Consider the following 18,795-nt stretch of genomic DNA (forward strand, 5'->3'; position numbering starts at 1 on the left):
CTAGACCTACTACCATAAGCATATTATAAGTAGCTGAAAGGATAAGAAATATGAGAGGTGACGTTCTCGTTTAAGTTTATTTCATATTTTTTTTTTTTCAAGAAAAACCTACTGCTTTAATCAAAGGTTGTTCTTTGACGGCTACAGGGTGTAACACGAGTGTATGCACATTTTTTGTGGAATGAAAGATAAAGTTTCTTCCAACAGAAAAGATTTTATAAACATGCATTTTAAGGCGTCCGTTGTTGGTGTGGGGAATTTTAAAATAACCGTTATCATTAGTGATGCTTTCACGTGATGGAGTTCGTATCGAGAAGTCGGTTTGAGTCGCCTGAGATGTAGAAGAGAGCGGAGGTGGCGTATAGGAGTGATGGAAGGGTTAGGCCGATGTTAATAGAGTATCTCCCAATAAAATGTATATTCTTTAGGTTTTGAAGAAAAAAATGCATGCATCATTGAAACCGTTTCCCTCAATATCCGTGGTATTCACTGGCCACCGATAAAAAACAAAACTAAAAGAGTAAGCCTAACTGAATCTCTCATCCATCAAAGATAAGTTTGCTTATTCATTGGACTTATTCATTAGGCAACTATCAAAGACTTCAAGTGTAGATTTAAAAATCTCTTCCTCTCCATCTAAAGTATTCATCAGACACCAGTCATAAGCGTAGAGCTAGTTATGATTCCTGGTTCAGCAATGTCGTGACGGGGCACTAGAATTCAAAGTTCACAAATGAATATTGCTCAGCAACATTTACACTACTGTATTGTCTTGCTCTCTTGTGGTGATTCGAGGTGTTCCACCTCTAGGCCCATGTTCTAAATTTTGCCGTTCTTTAAACAATTTGATTCATCTATGTATGATTCTCTCCGGTTTATTAAACTTTCTTGATATCTCTCCAACAGGAACTTGCACCGAATGCAGTGCAATAATTCTCTCGCTGACCGATAAATGACACATTGACATTAGATTCCGGTGCACATAACATCAAAAGCAATAGAGTGAGGTCGTCTTCTTCACACCGTTAGGATATCATTTTTTTTCTTTTTGTTTTCAAATTTGATAGCATTTTGTGAGATTCCTGTTTTCTGTAATTTAACAAATGGAATAGTTCAACTACCTTCAACTTGATACTGAAATGATAATTCAAGGACTATGTTTATGCGATACTACTAGTGATAGGTGTCTCCTATCTATTTGGTAATGTATATCTATGGTTGTGATATGACGTTTTTTATCACGTCGTTTCGTTCACGTTAATTTTGCTATATGGAAAATAGTTTTACACAATAACATAACATAATGTTCTAAAGATATCAATGACTGTTTTTAACGTCATTACACATGATTTCTTCCATCTTTGAAAAGAAAAATAGATAAATAAGGCATGAATCGTGCGTCAGGCAGGTGAATGAAAAATTATGAAACTCTGCCACCAGTTTTTTGGCCGACTGTACGCAGAGTTCTTTTCGAATAGTAAAGTGCTTCACAATAACACATCAAGTCTAGAATACATTACTTAGTTTAAACACCTGAGAATGTTATTGGCATGCATATTATATATTCATATAAATTCGTGTATATGTGTTATTGTAGTGTAGTGCAGTGTAGTACGAAATCAAACACCTTTTTTTGCAACAACTTTATTATATGCAATAACATGAGGAAACCTGCAGATAAAGGGAGTTCTATTATTGTATTGCATCACCAAAGAATTTCTAACAAGGTAAAGCAGCACATTCCTGAGAAATGAAGGAATTGTTCGTCAACACATCAACAGTTGCTAACAAAGAAGTTCTGAAATAACCAATGAGTATTATTCTATTGCCAAACTGAACTGTAATCACTTAAATACCTTAGACCATCATAGATGTACCAGCAGTATACATAAAGAACAGTTTGAAATTGACGTAAGTTACCATAAAGTACTTACAAATGCAACTGAAGCCATTTGCTACATTGTGATCCATGCAGTGCCTTAGCAGTAACCGAAGCTATGGGCGGATTAACTACTGGCATTCACTGGTTGGCAGTAAGGCTGAGTGAACATTTTTTTTTCACATGCAGTTACTAACCAAACAGTGACTAACGTATCACATATTGCTAACAATTAGCATATTGGCAATTTCAGCGAACAATTACTCATATGCTCATAATTAATCGACAAGCTGTATCACCATTCAACCAAGAGCTACTTGCGACTGACCAGTAATTTGAGGCCAGAACATAAAATATTATCGTTAGAAGTCTCCTGATGTCTGAAAACCTCATGTGCTGCGTTCATTAGCTAATAAAACAAGTGAGTGAATGAATTGAGTTGGTACATTAGAGTGCCTTGAAACGACTTTCTCAAGGCTATATCGAAACAATCCAGTGGTCTGAATTGCATTTGGCAATAACAACCGCATGAAAATTTATTCTTTCTCTGTCCTCGGATGCTAAAACATTGACTGCTTTTTAAAACTCCTAGGCCACCTAATACTTTCAGGGCAGATGCTTCCGTCATTATAGTTTCTTCATGAGTCTTATAGTAATAGCATTTGATAATTGAACTTTTTATACATTAGGCCTACATCAGTTCCCCAGAAAACCGAACATGAGTGATTTTAGCAAGTAGACATATTTAAGAAATGTTGATAAGTTATTTTTTCTTTTAGCATATGCAGTGATAGCAGAATATTGTGGGTGAGTTTACGAGGGGAAAAGGTTTAATTTCGTAGCCCTTGACACTGCCAAAGAGATGCTCTAGTCTGATGACTCCTGTGGCTTTTCAACCCATTCAAAATACCCTCTGTTGTCGGTTAGAAATCTCTCTCTGTATTTCATGAAACTGCTAATTGGACACCTTATTGGTTTCCCATTCATTCTGATTAGACTAGTTACTGTTGATAAAGGAATGCTCAAGATAAAATTGTGGTCTCTTCTGTTAATTGGTTGCTGCATCTCCTTATAGTTTCTTGTTAGTCCCTCTCAGAAAATTGCAAATGCCCTGGGAAGTTTCCACGAAAAGTCTGACTCAGTCAGGGGCATCACAATACTTCTGCTATCACTAGAAGGTCTTAAGGCTCTAGACTTAAGTAGCTGTCTAAAGGGCTTGATAGACTACGGTTTTTTTGGATACTTTGTACTAGCTAGAGAAACATGGTTTGGCGACTCCCAGTTAGCTTTCGAAGAAACGGAGACTCTTAATTATTCTAATTAATAATCTGTGATTGTAGATGGGAAAAATGTGTTACTGAAGGAGAATTCTATTTCTGATCTTACTAACTATTAAACTATGAGTCTAAAGCAGGCTACCTACAAGCTAAATCGGCCGTTTCTCAGCCTGTGGATTGTCTAAACTGAATCATAAACTTTGAGGAGGATGTCAATAACGTTAATTGACTCTTTAACGTATAGTACGTGGGAGACATGGCGTTATCTATTATAAGTAATGAATATATGGCAGTAACCTATCATCATTTTCATTTAATAAGCTAAGCCGTGATTCGTCTGCTTGCAGCTAGCTAATGTAAAAGGAATACAAACAGACAACGGAATTCTAGTTGGGATTTTGAACTCGATAGCTGATGTTGCTACTATCCTGTTTTTATATAAACCTGGGAATCTCGGCAATAGATAAAACGAGTCAATAATTGCCATCGTTTCTGAACATACTAACGGTAGTATACGTTCTGATAGTTTGATAAGCTATCGGCAAGACTACCGACTGTCTCTCTTTTGTTTTAGCGTCGTCAAGAAGTCTTATAGTACTACTCTGGCTGCGCTGGTCTATTCGTAACTGCTTCGGCAACCTTTAACACCAAAAAAAAAAAAAAAAAAAAAAAAAAGGTTCATACGCCCAAGATTTCAAGAAACTATTTTCAGAATAACTATGATATAACTAGATTTGACTAATTCTAACACCACAGCTTCCATACAGTCCCCCAAAACAAGAAGGGAATCAGCCACAAGATAAGTATAGGTGGCTGCGTAACTGACTACATTACCATGGTGGACGTTCTGACTATTTCTAAGTCTTTTTTGACATACGTATATAGAGGAAGAAAGTGGAAGTTTGTGGCAGTACAGAGGAAAAACAGTCCCACCATTCTAACTTAGCTGTTAGCTTTTAAAATTATGGCAGCAGACCTAATATACTGTTATCCTTACTTCAAAAATTGAAACAGGCAAATATAAACCTGTTAGATTATCAGGGTGGCGATATGAGTCACCATATCCTACATACCTAATCCAAAAGGGAAACTCCTACAATATCACTAAACAATCCATCTCTCAAATGGACTCACCAAGGAAAGGCACAAAATCACGTGAGATTATAATCTCTCATTTATATAAGCTACTTATATGTATTTAAGATGGTTTGGCAGTGGTCACATGAATAACTATATTAAGAAGTAGGCAACGTAGATGTCCTAACTAAATCTATGGTCAAATTCTCTTAAGATTACGGTCGGTTTTACAACCCTTTCACTGTCGCTACATAGCAATCAAGGTTACGTTTTCGGCACCCAGATAACATTGTCCCTCCACAAGATTTTCTGCACCAGAGCGTTGAGGGCGTCGTCTGAACTGCTCGGATTCTCTCGAAACACTTTTTCGCAGAGGCGTTTATACTTGTGGAGCTCGGCTACCAGGGTCTTGGTGTAGAGGGGGTCCTTACTCGCGTGCAACGTCGCTGCGTTGTAGGGAAATATCCTCACCCAGTCCCCACATCGAGCCGGACATCGCTGAGGACCTCGCCCGTCGCCGCGCCTCGACGACGGCGGCCGAGGTCGCCCGGAGAGGTCAAGAAATTGACCTCTACCCACTTTGCTCAGTGACATGAAATTTTTACCACCCTGGCTGTTGAGGAACTGGCGGCGGACCCTCTGGAAAGTTGTGTTGAAGGTCACGGGGACGAAAGTGTCCAGACTGAGCTCTTCGGGCACCATAGGGTCGTGAGTCGTCCCGGTAAAGGATGATATAGAACGGCGGCGACGGCTACCGACGCCGCGAGAGCTACCCGACGTACTAAGGGCCTTGGAGGTCGAGGTTTTGAACGACTCTTTCTTGCTCTCCCGCAGATTCTCGACGCTAGAGCTCGCCGAGGACGAGAAGCGCGTTTCGGAAGGGGGGACCTCGGTGATTCTGTACGAGCTCTCCTCACAGTCCTCGCAGACACTGCTTCTGGCGTTCCTTTTCTTTATGCCCGTGGGTTTGTACATTTCAATGTTATCCATGAGTTTGTCATATTTATGCGAATCAAAGGCACTGAATACATCATTACTACTGATGACGGAAACCTCTTTGTCAGCATCTTTCTTGTTGTGGTTCTTGTCGCGGGTCAACAGAATGAGAACGGGGGGTTTGAGCGCCCTTCCGAGTGGCTCAGACACCTTGGGAGGACCCAGGAGGTCAAACAGGTGATGCAGCATAGGTTTCTTCACTACTCTGTCGACATCACAGTCGTAGCTCAGCGATGGGCATCGATTCACTTCCAGTAGAGATGGCGTTAAGGTGTCATCAATCTGCAAGGAAAATAAAGTTAGTTTACGCAGCATTAAAGACAACCACACCAAACTTGCTATTTTGTATCATGGGAAGTAGAATGCAACTGCTAAAAAATGTGTGATTAAGAACGTTAAATATGAGACACAGAGTTTTATAAGTCAGTACGGCCTCTTGGTATTTTTCCTTTTGACCAAAATACCTACATACTGGGCCTTTTTCAAGTTAGCCTTACGCAAACTGAGCATTACCAATATCAAATTCTACAGGATGCCCGTAAAGTCCCACTACCACTCTGAGCAATCAATACCTTTGAATGGTCCTGGGACTCTATGGACACCCTGTATATACAGGATCTTCAAGTCAGCTTACACAGACTGAGCAATACCAACCAGAACATCGACCTCCATACAGGATCTTTTTCATGTTAGCCTCACACGGGTTCGAGCATGACTCACCAGAATGTCAAAACCATAGAGCTCGAAGCAGTTGTGGTGATGGGGAACGTGACCAACTTGTGTTATGAGGGTTAAAGAGACCATAACACATACGCGTTGCCAGAGCAGCCAGTCTCGCTGGCCAGTGCTTTCCAAGTAACGCCGAAGTTCACGAACGGTCCATTTACAACCTGAGAAGGAGGGTGTAGATGTTACTATAGTAGATTCACATCAACCCTGCATTTGATGTCTAGGCCAGTCCCTTACGACGCTCCTGATTGGCTGTTGATAAGCCAGTCACAGGGCTGGACACTCTCAGTCTCTTGAGAGAGTTCACATAAGCAGGAGGCATGTTCCACCTCTCCTGAGGGCTACGTCTTTCAAAAGTATCCCTCAGGAGAGGTGGAGCATACATCCTTCCTATGTGAATTCTCTCGAGAGAGAGACTGAGAGTTTCCACTTTCCAGCCCTGTGATTGGTATATCAACAGCCAATCAGGAGCGTCGTAAGGGTCGGGCCTAGACATCAGATGCGCGGTTGATGTGAATCTACTATAGAATATCAGATACTGGGTATTTTCCTGTTTCGTGTTATCACGTACTAACAGTTTTATTTCTCAATGTACTGTCTTTAATTTCGATATATCTGATAGCTTTTAACGCATACTATGTTCTGTTGTACGACGGTCACAGAATATACACGGCACGTGGTAGGCCTACTGTATTTCAAAGGCTGTACTTCGAAGGCAATTGTATTATGGCAATATTATTCTCTGAAATGGTGTTGTGAAAGAAGAAACAAAGTGGAAAAAAGAGTCAATAGGACTTGCTAAATAATATTTTGTTCGTTCAGAAAGGTTCTCACCTGCTCCAACCCTCTCCTTCTCTGTTCTGTAACCGGGAGCCAGCTTGTTGAGAGACGTGTTGGTAAGATGGCTGAAGATGTTGTCGAGGGAAGATAAGTTATATTTTTCTGTTCCAAATCTGGAAAAAATAGAGGTAAAGATTAATTGAATTCAATTCAATCGTTTCCCCTCCATTTCTCGCTGTTTAGGTAACGAATTTGAATCGTTCTGAGAAGAAATGCGTTAAGTGTTGAAGGCGATATAGATTGTATACGAAAGTTAAATTTTAGGAGAAACTGACACCCAATCTAGCATCATTAAATGTATCCCTCGTTATTTAAATTATCAAAAGCTGGCAACACTGTCATTCTCAAATCCTACGAGAGTGGTCAATTTCGAGTTTGTCAGACCAGGACCCAAGAGGTCAGACTACAGTCATTTTGTTCTTTTTGAACGCAGACGCTTTGACTCTGATAAACAAAGGCAATTAATAATCTATTTGGCGTTCATTTATGATGGATATTGTTGCTTGGGCAAATACAAAAGGGAAAAACAGTACCTAACGATGCCTTCGGTATACATGTAGACGGTAAGTGGAAGAAAGGAAGTGACCAAGACGTAGAGGCGAACATCGCACTTGTAGCCTCCTACAAGAAGCGGGTTGCCGATGTAACGCTGCACGACAGCGCTCGATCCGTAGCTCAGTTCATGAAGATCCTACGGAAGAAGAAGAAAACTTTCATCTCCAGAAACATAATAGATATAGTTTGAACGAATTTGGAACGAGCCTCGTGTGATTTTGATAAACTCATGATTCACCCCATGCCTTCACTGCTAACACATACAATATTAACAAACTAATATTCCTCCACAAATAAAAGTTAGCATGACCAATCTCTGTATTTCTAATGGGATTTTGCAGGGGAGTACATTAGCTCCAGTAAAAGAAGCCAGATCTCCTACTAAGACAAAGAAGATAAAAATAAACAATTTGATGTAATATTAAATAAAGTAACGCTAAAGGCGTTTAGAATTGTGAATAACAAGGGAATTCAGTGTCAGTTTAGATAATGTCATAACTGTCTGGCAAAGCTATGAACCATTAGACTGATCTTGCACTTTCCATTTCATCCCTTGAGGAAAACCTTTAGATTTATGTGTGTGTATTATCAAGAAGGAATAGCTCACCTGGAAAATAGTTATCCCCCGGCCCTGGGAGCTTCCAATAGGCTTGCAGATCCAAATGTTCTGGGGCGTGTTATCCACGGACATTTGTCCTGAGGGCAGGGCGGAGGAGGCGCCTAGGCCGACGTGCTGACCTAGTGCCATCTGATTTTTGGCACTCTGGTCTGCTTTGTTCTGGTGATACATGAGGCGCGTGTACTCGGCAACCAGCTTTGTGTATTCGCAGGGGAGGAGGTAAGTGGCCGGTCTGCAGGAATAAGATGATAACTGCATGAGAACTTTTCCTGTGCTACCTCAGTGATCTAATCTAATACGTCTAGTGATTGTACACCTAATGCTTGCATTTGCCGTTTAACGTCAATGCATTTTACCTCAACAGGATGATTTTAGCCACAATTTTAAGATGTTCCCCGTATTTCTTTGTGTTCACAGAGCAGGATGTTCAGTCAAGGTGTCTTGTTACTACGCGTGACTAACAACTACGTACTACACAGGTAAGGATTCACCTAAGAATACGAATAAAGAAGTAAGGTGTCTTATCTGTCAGGGTGTAAATCACATTAAGAAAGGTCAAAGCGTCACTGAGTTGTAGCAATAAATTAGCTTCAAAGAGACTTGGATCCTAAGTTTATTATGTATAATATGTTTAGACCGATGACTGTGGAACGCTGTCAAGTTCTAACTAGTTTTAGATGCAGACATTCAACTCACATGAAGTCGAATATAGACCCAAAGACGTGCTTCATCTTCTGCAGGGATCGTGCAAGGCTGTCCTTCTTGCAAAGTCCGTTCGCTCTAGGGATGTGGTTGATTACCTGGAAATGGTTGGCAGGAGGTTAGGTTAGGTTAAGTTTTTTTTTTATTGCAAGATGTAAACTCGTCTTTATGAACGATACATAACGGTAAAAAAATGCAAATAATAGTATAGTATAACTGCAGAGTAAAAACCATAACAGAATACTCTAGAATTTGTCTGGTCATGGGCAAGTTTCTGATGTTTCTGAAAGCAAAATGCACTGTTGGCCTGCAATGTTCCTGCACAAAGTTTGTAAGCCTATAAGTTTTTTATTTTTTTTATTTTTTTTTTTAGGAAGAAAATTCATCGACCCATTCAAAAAGGAAGCTCTCAAAGCACAGTTGATTCTTATTACTAATTCATAAATTTTGAAACAACGAACAAAATGATATAAGGCTATAAATGTTAGCTGGTCGTGTGAGATTTAGAAAAAGCTGATTAAAGCTTTCCAATAGCCAATGAACTTCCGAGCAATGTCACGTTCATAATGACGCAGATAAATGCCGGTCAGATATATCTTTAAGGGAAGACATAATGAGCCATGCGTGGATTTGCATTAAAGTGAAATTGTCATGTGAATGTTCACCGAGGATTAAGGAAAATTTGTTCCAGCTAACCATAATTAGAAGTTACATCATCGGCAATAACCGGCGACGAGGTTATAGACTAATGTTGCCGGTGCTTTTGCTGATGACTTGTGGCGCAATTGTTTCTTAGCTCACCATTAAGGTCTCCAGTCATCACGCGTTTAGACTTTATTTGTCACGAGGAGGTGCAGCTTAAGGCTGATGAAACTCCACTTGCCACATCCAATAAGCAATAAACCTCTGCTGGCTCTCAGTGCAACCAAACATTGCGTGTTATGTGGCCGGCTTAATATTACAGCTCATGGTTCTTAATACAGCTAGGCAGGTGCTCTTTTAGACCTTGTTCCAGTCTCGGTTTAATAACCAACGGAGACAATAATCATAAATGGAATGAGTTTGTCGTATCTCTCATGTTCATGATGACAAATTCATTTCATGACACAATTAACTCGTCTGGAAAATAACCTGGTAGGGCTTGAGCCTCCTGTAGACGCCCGGAGGAAACCCGTGCCGCCACCACACGTGCCAAGAAGGTCCGGATCCGTTCCAGTCGTCGCCTTCGATGGCGCCTTCCCACACCCGCCATCCGCGTTCCACACAGACCTTGGAAAAAATATAAATACAAGGGAAGGAGAATAAAAATAGTAATGAAACAGTAAACACAGGTAAATAAGATTCAAAATAGTAACGAACACCACTCAGTGTAAACATGCCTCCGCAAAGGCCGCTCACATGAATAACCGAATTTGGTGCGTTCGAAATGCCGAGAATTCCTGTCATGTTTGTGAGGTTGAAGAACGGTTGAGCAAAACTCGTTTAAGCTCGGGGCATATAGTCCTTTTGGCGTCCTTCTAGGCCTAGGGTTGATTAACTCGGGAGAAACGGGTTCACAGCTGAAATTGCTTCCCTGAAAACAAAACGTTAACGGCCAATCTTTTCCCGCCAAAAGTTTTATCAGCTGGAGGTCACAGTCACACAAACAATCTATTTACTAAGTTTCATTAGTCTCCCTTCTCTTGCCTGCTAGATAGTCTGCTACCACAGACAGACAAACAGTCACGGGTGAAACCATAATCCAATTCCATAAGGTGGAGATAATAACTGACCTTTTTTTTTTACGCGGGAGAAGAGACTAATCTGGCGCTCTTCGACAAGGAAAAACGAATAAGGATTTAAAATTGCGTACAAATGTTATTGTGACTAGTATAAAAGGAAAAGTGTAATGAAGTTCTCGTGACTCACGTGACAACAGAGTTGTGTTTATTTTATTAATAAGGGCCGCACGCTACCTAGTAACTACAATGGGCAAAGCATTTAGTTTAAATCTCGAGAGTGGAAGGAATTAGATAAGCATGAAAGTTTGATGTCGGATTGTCCTTACGCGGCTCCGTGCGGTGTTATGCTTTATGTACATAATTTGTCTTTTGTTGCAGCATTGTAGTATGAGTATTCTGAATAAATATAGCCATTATTGAAGACAGCCTTCATTTTATTTATTTATTTATTTATTGTTCTAGATGATTAAACACTCATAATGCCTATGTCTATTTGCCCTCTTTACGAATTGTCACGTCTTGATAGCATGGATATATATATATATATATATATATATATATATATATATATATAGATATACATCTATTTATTACATATACATACACATATATACATGAATATCTTTCATTGTAATCGATCAGTGCACCATGAAGATAGATAGGCTTATAAATGCACCATAGACACGTTGCAACCATTTATTTCAAATACTTCTGTATTCCTGATCACTCGAATACAGATGTATTCGACCTCTCTCTCTCTTATATACACACTCCACTTCTCCCCAACTTACCTGCATTGGTGGGTTCCGTGGTATTAGCTGTGTTAATCTTTAAACCGCATCTGTCTTTTATTCGTACCTTTCTTTTGTCCTTCCAACTTTTCTTGTTCCAAGAATTATCTCGCATTCATTTCACCATGAACTTTTTCTACCGTCTCGTAATGTCACAGTCTCTCTCTCTCTCTCTCTCTCTCTCTCTCTCTCTCTCTCTCTCTCTCTCTCTCTCTCTCATTATGACGACATTGTAACACATGTGAGGTTTGTGAAGTGTTGGAGTTAAATGCCTAATCCCCACTCTCTCTCTCTCATATTTTATATATATATACACACACTTATATATATTATATACATACACATATATATATACACACATATATATGTTTATATGTAAAATGTAAGTTAAACATATCCTAACACACGAACGCCTCACGTTCGTAATAAAAAGAGATCCTGAAAAATAAGATATAGAAAACATCCAAATAAATTAGGATTAGCATCAAGACAAATAACAAGAGACGTTAATATTTATACATGTCATCTCATCCAGCATTTAGCCTCAAGCAATGCCATTTCTTGGAAACGGATACTGCAGAGGTTGACAGTTTATCGTCAGCGGCATGACTCTTAACCCTTTCTCGATCTTTGTTAACCGTTACCTTTGACAGATAACGGGTAGTATCTAGTGCATTCTTAAGTTGGCGATTGAAAGGTAAATGGACAGTCCACTTTGTCAAATATTCCAGCTTCCTGAAGACACACAGGATTATGGAAAAGGAAGATGAACAGACAGTCAACTTTGTCAAATATTCCAGTATCCTAAAACACACAGGGTTAAGGATTAGGAAGATGAATTATTGACAGTCAACTTTGTCAAATATTCCAGCTTCCTGAAGACACACAGGATTATGGATTAGGATGCATGATAGAATACTTTATCCTCTTTTTCTGCCCCTTTACTTAGCAACCGAATTGTGTGACTATAGCTCGGTGACAACGAACTTCATTATAGGCATTTTGCTCTATCGTTGAGATACAGACATACAGGATAAGAGATGGCTCTCTCTCTCTCTCTCTCTCTCTCTCTCTCTCTCTCTTCTCTCTCTCTCTCTCACCAATCGCATTCGAAGGCAGCGTCTTAATCACGATCTAGCAATTAAATTTTATTGGCCAAATCCTCATCCTAGACGCCCAGGACAGGACAGGGGGACAGACGGACAACTTTCGTGCTTCAGCAACGGCCCCTGTCCCGCTTCGTCCCGGGACCAGCGAGAGGGGTCCAGTTTGGCACTAGTCCCAGCGACATGCAAAGTCATCACACAAAATAACTGGTAATCAGAGTCACCAGCGTACCACTTTCCTGACTTGCAATTGCTCTGGGGTGGGCGTAGGAGTAGGAGGATGGGCGGAGGAGGAGGAGGAGGGGGTGGGTAGTTAAATACGACCTTTTACTGGCGTCATTTGAGGGTAATTACCGAGTTCAGGTGTTTAAGGGGGGTTACGACCATTGCAGGGTCCATAAACAGCCTCCATTGAGCCATTTGGCGCCCGTTTTTCATTTGTTTCAGATTTATGGCGCGCGTTTTTCTTTAACCCTCGGAGCTTTTAGTGAAATGGGGTGAGAGACCTGGAAGGGGAGATGACTGGATAGTCTCATGATTCTGGCACTTGGTGTGACCTTGTGTGTTTGCTTAATGCAAAGATATTTGCTTTATTCTCGCCATTTCTTTTCCTCTTTGCGGTTCCTGGAGACAATAACACGCACTCTGTTGCTAACTTAATATTGACGGTTATCGCGTAACTTTTCTCCCTGAAAAAAAACACCAGTTGAATTATAAACGTAATTAAGAGGTTTATGCTTATAAAAAAACTGTAAGTGCCTCAGTGGCGTGGTCGGCTTGGTCTTGGACTGCCACATCGGTGGCCGCAAGTTCGATTCTCGGGCATTCCATGGACGGGTTAGAGATGTGTATTTCTGGTGATGGAAGTTCACTCTCGACGTGGTTGGTAAGTCACGTAAAGCCTGTTGCTGAATTACCACTGGTTCCATGCACGTAAAAACCACATACAAACAAACAAACAAACAAACAAACAAATAAAAAAACTGTAGCAATTATCTAAAGGGAAAGGTTGTGCATGTTATAAACGATACTAGTCTTAAGAACACTGGCTGTGATTAAGTGTTTCTCTCAAAACAATATTGTCAGGACTTGGGATAATCAGAAAGAAGCTAAAATAAGTGACTTACATAGCAAAAATGAAAGCGCATCAAAGTATTGCAGTGCAATATGGAGGGAGCAGAGGATTTATAGTGTACCTACTTAGTATTTTGTTAAAAATTAAGCAGAACCTGAGCTTTTATAAAATAAGGCGTGATCCGGCCTCCAGCTTACTCTGGGCGCGTGCTAAAATCTATGGTCAAATAGCGTGCTGTTTCGCCAACGAAAGTTAAAATAAATGCGTTATATTTTAGCAGAAGCAATTGTTCTGTACAGTTTAACATGCTCATTATATATATATATATATATATATATATATATATATATATATATTATATATATAAATAAATTTTTTTTACATTTTCATTCTAATAAATAAATCATAAACATCCTAATCCTAACATTCCAACCAATTCCTGTATCTTTTAACTCAACGCAAAACACCTTTTTCAGACCTTTCTAGGCTTTTTATAGACCGTTTCCTAACCCGCCAACAAAACACAACAACAACAACAAAGTGGTTTGTTGGGTTACTTCCCGGGTAAGTGAAGATATAAATTCATAAATAAAAAACAGGCAACGAAAGAATTTGCTGTTACTGATTATATCGTGGTAAGTCTGATTACCAGGAGGCAGAAGAGAGCAGTTTTCCTGTGATCACAAGAAGGATAAAACGCGACCATTCAGAATGTGCCTGAAAGAGATTAAATACATTAGGAGTTTTTTAGCATGATGAAACCGGCCGGAAAACGTATCATCCTATGAAACGAAATTCGTCTAAAACAATGAATTATTTCCCGGCGATAAATCACCCACACAAACGACACGAATACGGCTGGAGAGAACGGAGCCGCCCATGACCAGATCCCATTCGAAGTTCTCCTTTCGGCCGCATTGGCGTGACAGTCATCCGTCTTTCCCTATGGCGGGATATTTAATCCATTAGCTGAAAAGACCGTTATACCAAAGCCTAAAAGCCTAATCAGATAAATTATCCAGGAAATGGGAAAGTTTATTTAGCTTACGTGTCACTCCCGCAGAGATATTGGACACTCGGCTTTATAGCGTGAGACTCCAAGTGGCGTTTAACGAATTAGGGGCAACTCATTAGCATCAAGATCAGTTAGGCTGATGTGTAATGATGGATGCACCATTTTTGAAGCTAAAACTTATTTGATTGGATTATCATTGCATAATTAATATCATCATCAGTTTTACTTACGTTAACTTCAATCTGGTGAGCATACGACTTGTATTCTCTCTCTCTCTCTCTCTCTCTCTCTCTCTCTCTCTCATAAACCTGTACATTTCATTCTGGATAGAAACCGTGTCCCACGAGTTAACAGTTGCAAAATATCTTCATCCACAAGGGGAAAAAAATGCTCACCTATGATTAAAGGAAAATATGCCTAATAGGTGAGTATGTAATATGAGATCATAGTAATCTAGACCGACGATGAAGCAATATATACAAGTGATTTTGATGCACTGGAAAAAAAATGTTGGAGCAGCTAACACAGACATATCAAAGCTACAGTAAGTAGGATAACCCATCGGCCTAGCAGTCACCGATATCGTCAGTTATCAGTTTCTTGTTTTTTTTTTTTTTTTTTTTTCCAATTTATGACTCCTGTTACACTTTTTGCCGTGTTTATTTATGAGTGTTTTCTTGAATCGGAAATAAATGTTCAGCGAATACTACATGATCAGGTGTAAATAAGTTTTCCCTGCATGTTGTTTCTGATAAACGTGCTAAGGAGAAACGTTACGGTTTTCGGATGATTTATGTGCTACTAAATGTTTCCTTGTACAACCAACCGTTTTGACATTAGCAAAGGAATCAATAAAGGTAAATGATATTATCTTTACCAAGGTAAATAATCGAATTTAAGCAGCCTTTTAAAATAAACATCACTTAATTTTGGTATTATGGGAGAAGCACTACCTTTCCCATTGGCTGGCCTGACCAACCCCTCCCCTGACATCCCCTCCCCAGTCCCCCGCCGCCAGTCCTCAAGAAGTTGTTGAAGTGAAAAGTACACATTCATGGCTCCTCTTGATCACCTACTGACAGTGATATTTGGGGCGTGCTGTTTCAGCATGCGTAAATTTAATAAGATAAAGTAGGTGTATTCTAATACCAGATATGTGCTTTGCCGTCTAGAGTCCCAAAGAATGTGAATTGGAGGTAAGAAAGCAGCCTAGTTTGAAAGATTTTGGTTCGTGAAAGGTACCTAGTAATACATAATGTACACACTTTGTTACGGATTCAGCTTGTTAACGGGGTATTTGTGTCGATATTATTTTAGTTTATTGCCAGTTCTATATATTGGAACTTTTATTGTTTTAAAGCCAAGTATCCTTACTACGTAAAGCATGCTAAAATCTATGTTAATTTACCGTGATGCAGTGTATAGACCGTCTATGTTTACCTTCCATGATCATACCCGTGGGGCTGGTAGCGTTGATGCAAATAGGCCTATAGTATCTAAAAAAACATTTACCTTTGTTATACAGCAATATTAATCACAATGACAGCATTACAAATTATTAACGATAAAAATCGTTTGACGATTTCCTAGGCTACCACCAAATACCTAGTTCGGAGGGCGGGGAAAATGTAGTTTTTTTTTTTTTTTCATTTTCATTACCCTCTAAACCTCTAGCCGGATAATTTGCGAGGACTTTACATAAAAAAAAGAGGTTTAACTTGTTCTGTTATAAGACAGGGGGCAAAGTAAACATTTGAACATGATAAGCGCATTGAATTTGTAGTGGTAGTGTAGCCATCCAACGTGAGAGAAGAAAAAAAGGTTATGGCAGGTTAGGTTAATCGACTCGAGTATGGCTAAGTAGGTACAGTGATGCTCAAAACTCATGTGACATGACTTCTTAGGATTTCGTTCAAAATTCACTAACTGGCAACAGCCTATGGTCCATATTATCTATTATTTCAATGCGAAAACGCGATTATTGCATACAATAAGGCCATAATATGTTTCTTAAGAGTGAAATCTGTCATATATTTCAAAGCTGTAAGAAAATGTCACGTGTAGCCAAATTTCGAAAAAAACTTACGAAACATTTTCAAAACTTTCGTTCACACATCGCTGAATTATTTTACCAGGACGAAGTCGTCTTCAAACCTCAGTTCAAATGTTTAAAAAAAAAAAAAAAATGTCATAACATTAACAGTTCCAAAGCAAGCATAATATTTGAAATGGTCCTATTCGATTGCCTTTACACCTCAACGCAGACAAAAATTTATATATGGCCATACAAAAGTATAATGTGCCCACTGATATCAATGTGTGAGGGGTAGCATGTGACGCTGTGACGCACCTTTAGTGTCGGTGCATCAACAACCACCTCGTGTAACAAGTAGGTCTACAATGAGTAGCGACATTTACTTTATATGTGTTAAAGGAATATTTGGATTTTCATATATAATTATTTGTTATATTTCTTAAATACAAAAATGATGGCATACTAGCAAATATTCGCCCTTGCAATTATTCCTAGACCTAAGTGTTAAATTTTTTAACTTTATACTTAACATTCACGTCTCTCTGTTAACAGTTTGTGGCCAGATAGCAAATGAGGTTATCCACACATACTTGCACTTCAAGTTTACACTTTATGAAAGAATAAATTATACACCAAAAGCGAGCTAAAGGACTTTCAAGAAAATAATACTTTAAACCAGTTAAAGAACAAGTGTTCCAGGACGCATTGATATTAATACCTATGATATTTCGATTAATAGCTATCTTCTCCATATAATTAAAATCATCATCATCTTTTATTCCTCAAAGAACAGTTTATCTCTACAAATAAAAACATTAGTAATAGGTTACATCTCAGAAGGCTGAGATTAATTTTTTAGGCATATAAATCATTTTGCAACAAACAAGCTGCTTAAACATAGCCTAAAACTTCAACATTCAAAGAAAACTGGTTGTAATTCATATTCCTATTGTATTCGTCAAAGAACAGGTAATCTCTATAAATGAATTCATTAGTAACAGATTACATCTCAGAAGGCTTAGATTAATTGTTTAGGCCTATAAAATATTTTGTAACATAAAGGCAGCTGAAACACAGCCGAAAGCTTCAACATTCAAAGAAAACTTGTTTTAATTCCTATTCCTATTTTGAAAATGTTGTTATGACTGTTGAGCTTATTAGGTCTATTGTCAATGCTGCAGACGTAGTTATGTTGACCAGTTATGTTGATCTATATAACAATAAGGAAAATAGGGCTAACTGTGAATTCACAAACTTTTCGACATGTATGACATTAGAAGAAAAGTATAACACTACTTGGCTACGTCACATTGAGTCTGAGAATCTGGACTATACAAAAAGAATGAAGTCGCATGAGATTTGAGCACCACTGTACATTATATACTAGGTAGACTGACAATTTCAGTTTTGTACGTGATTCTGGAAACAGCAATTCATTCCATAATTTCCATTCGGAATGCTTTTCAGAACTATGTTCACGCTTGTTCATATTCACTTAATTTAACGGACGAAGGTATATTTGATAACCATGGATCTCTTGACTACGAGTACGAGCATCGGTCTAGCTTCCGCAAGGCACCTGCAGGGACACTCAACTCTAGGGACCTAAAAATTCACATAGGCAAACAGTTCCTCATTTTAGTAGCGTGTCATTCAAGGCCTGGTGTTTTAGCTTGCTTTTCACCTGGCCTAGGCAATAATTATTTCTACATAAAGCCATTAGCCCTAGGGTCGAATTAACTCAAGAATTAGCCTTACTGTTGTGGGAGTGGATATACCTAGTGTTAGTATATATCACAGATTGACTAACATGTAAGTGGGAGGGACCAGGCTCATGGCATTGCTGAATGTTTTCCTATCGTGTATTTTCCCCTTCACAATGTAACCACCATAGGTTGGGGATATGATAAGAGGTGGATTTTAACTTGACAGCTAGACAAGATTGAAAGTGGGCAAGGGTTGCACCGTTGCAGCCCTAAGATTTTCAAGAACTTTCGAACATTATCAGAGTTCGAATGGATCAACCTTCGTCATAGTTTATATATTTTTATTTTTAACGATTAATTTTCCCAAATCGTAAGACTATGTCTTTTGGTACTTATTAAAATAATGTTTGACTAGAAGCAAAACTACAGGATAGTAACGAAATAAATAAGAAGGGAAGAGAGAGAGAGAGAGAGAGAGAGAGAGAGAGAGAGAGAGAGAGAGAGAGAGAGAGAGAGAGAGAGAGAGAGAGAGAGAGAGAGAGAGAGTTGAGGGCTAATTTTAGGTTTGGATGTAAAGGCGTTACTTTGCAAATTATCCTAAACCAGAAGTAACGGTGGAAGATTCATCGGCAAATGGAGTTTAGTACTAGTACCAGACATGCGTGCTGTCAG

The 18,795-nt window shown here is 39.1% G+C and overlaps 1 protein-coding gene across 1 annotated transcript in view; it reads right to left on the minus strand.

Annotated features, from left to right (window-relative positions):
* Window positions 1-1,641: 1,641 nt before the first annotated feature.
* LOC135210111 (probable tubulin polyglutamylase TTLL2) overlaps window positions 1,642-18,795 on the minus strand; it is a 119,814-nt gene continuing 102,660 nt past the window's right edge. The window contains exons 2-8 of the mRNA XM_064242921.1: window positions 9,806-9,943; window positions 8,669-8,772; window positions 7,961-8,204; window positions 7,332-7,489; window positions 6,793-6,911; window positions 5,950-6,119; window positions 1,642-5,511 (exon numbers count right to left, since the gene is read on the minus strand). Coding sequence (XP_064098991.1) covers window positions 4,498-5,511; window positions 5,950-6,119; window positions 6,793-6,911; window positions 7,332-7,489; window positions 7,961-8,204; window positions 8,669-8,772; window positions 9,806-9,943 — 1,947 coding nt within the window. The 3' untranslated portion in view covers window positions 1,642-4,497. The remainder of the gene's footprint in view (window positions 5,512-5,949; window positions 6,120-6,792; window positions 6,912-7,331; window positions 7,490-7,960; window positions 8,205-8,668; window positions 8,773-9,805; window positions 9,944-18,795) is intronic.

Source organism: Macrobrachium nipponense, chromosome 39, assembly GCF_015104395.2.
Source record: "Macrobrachium nipponense isolate FS-2020 chromosome 39, ASM1510439v2, whole genome shotgun sequence".
Classification (NCBI taxonomy): Eukaryota; Metazoa; Arthropoda; class Malacostraca; order Decapoda; family Palaemonidae; genus Macrobrachium; species Macrobrachium nipponense.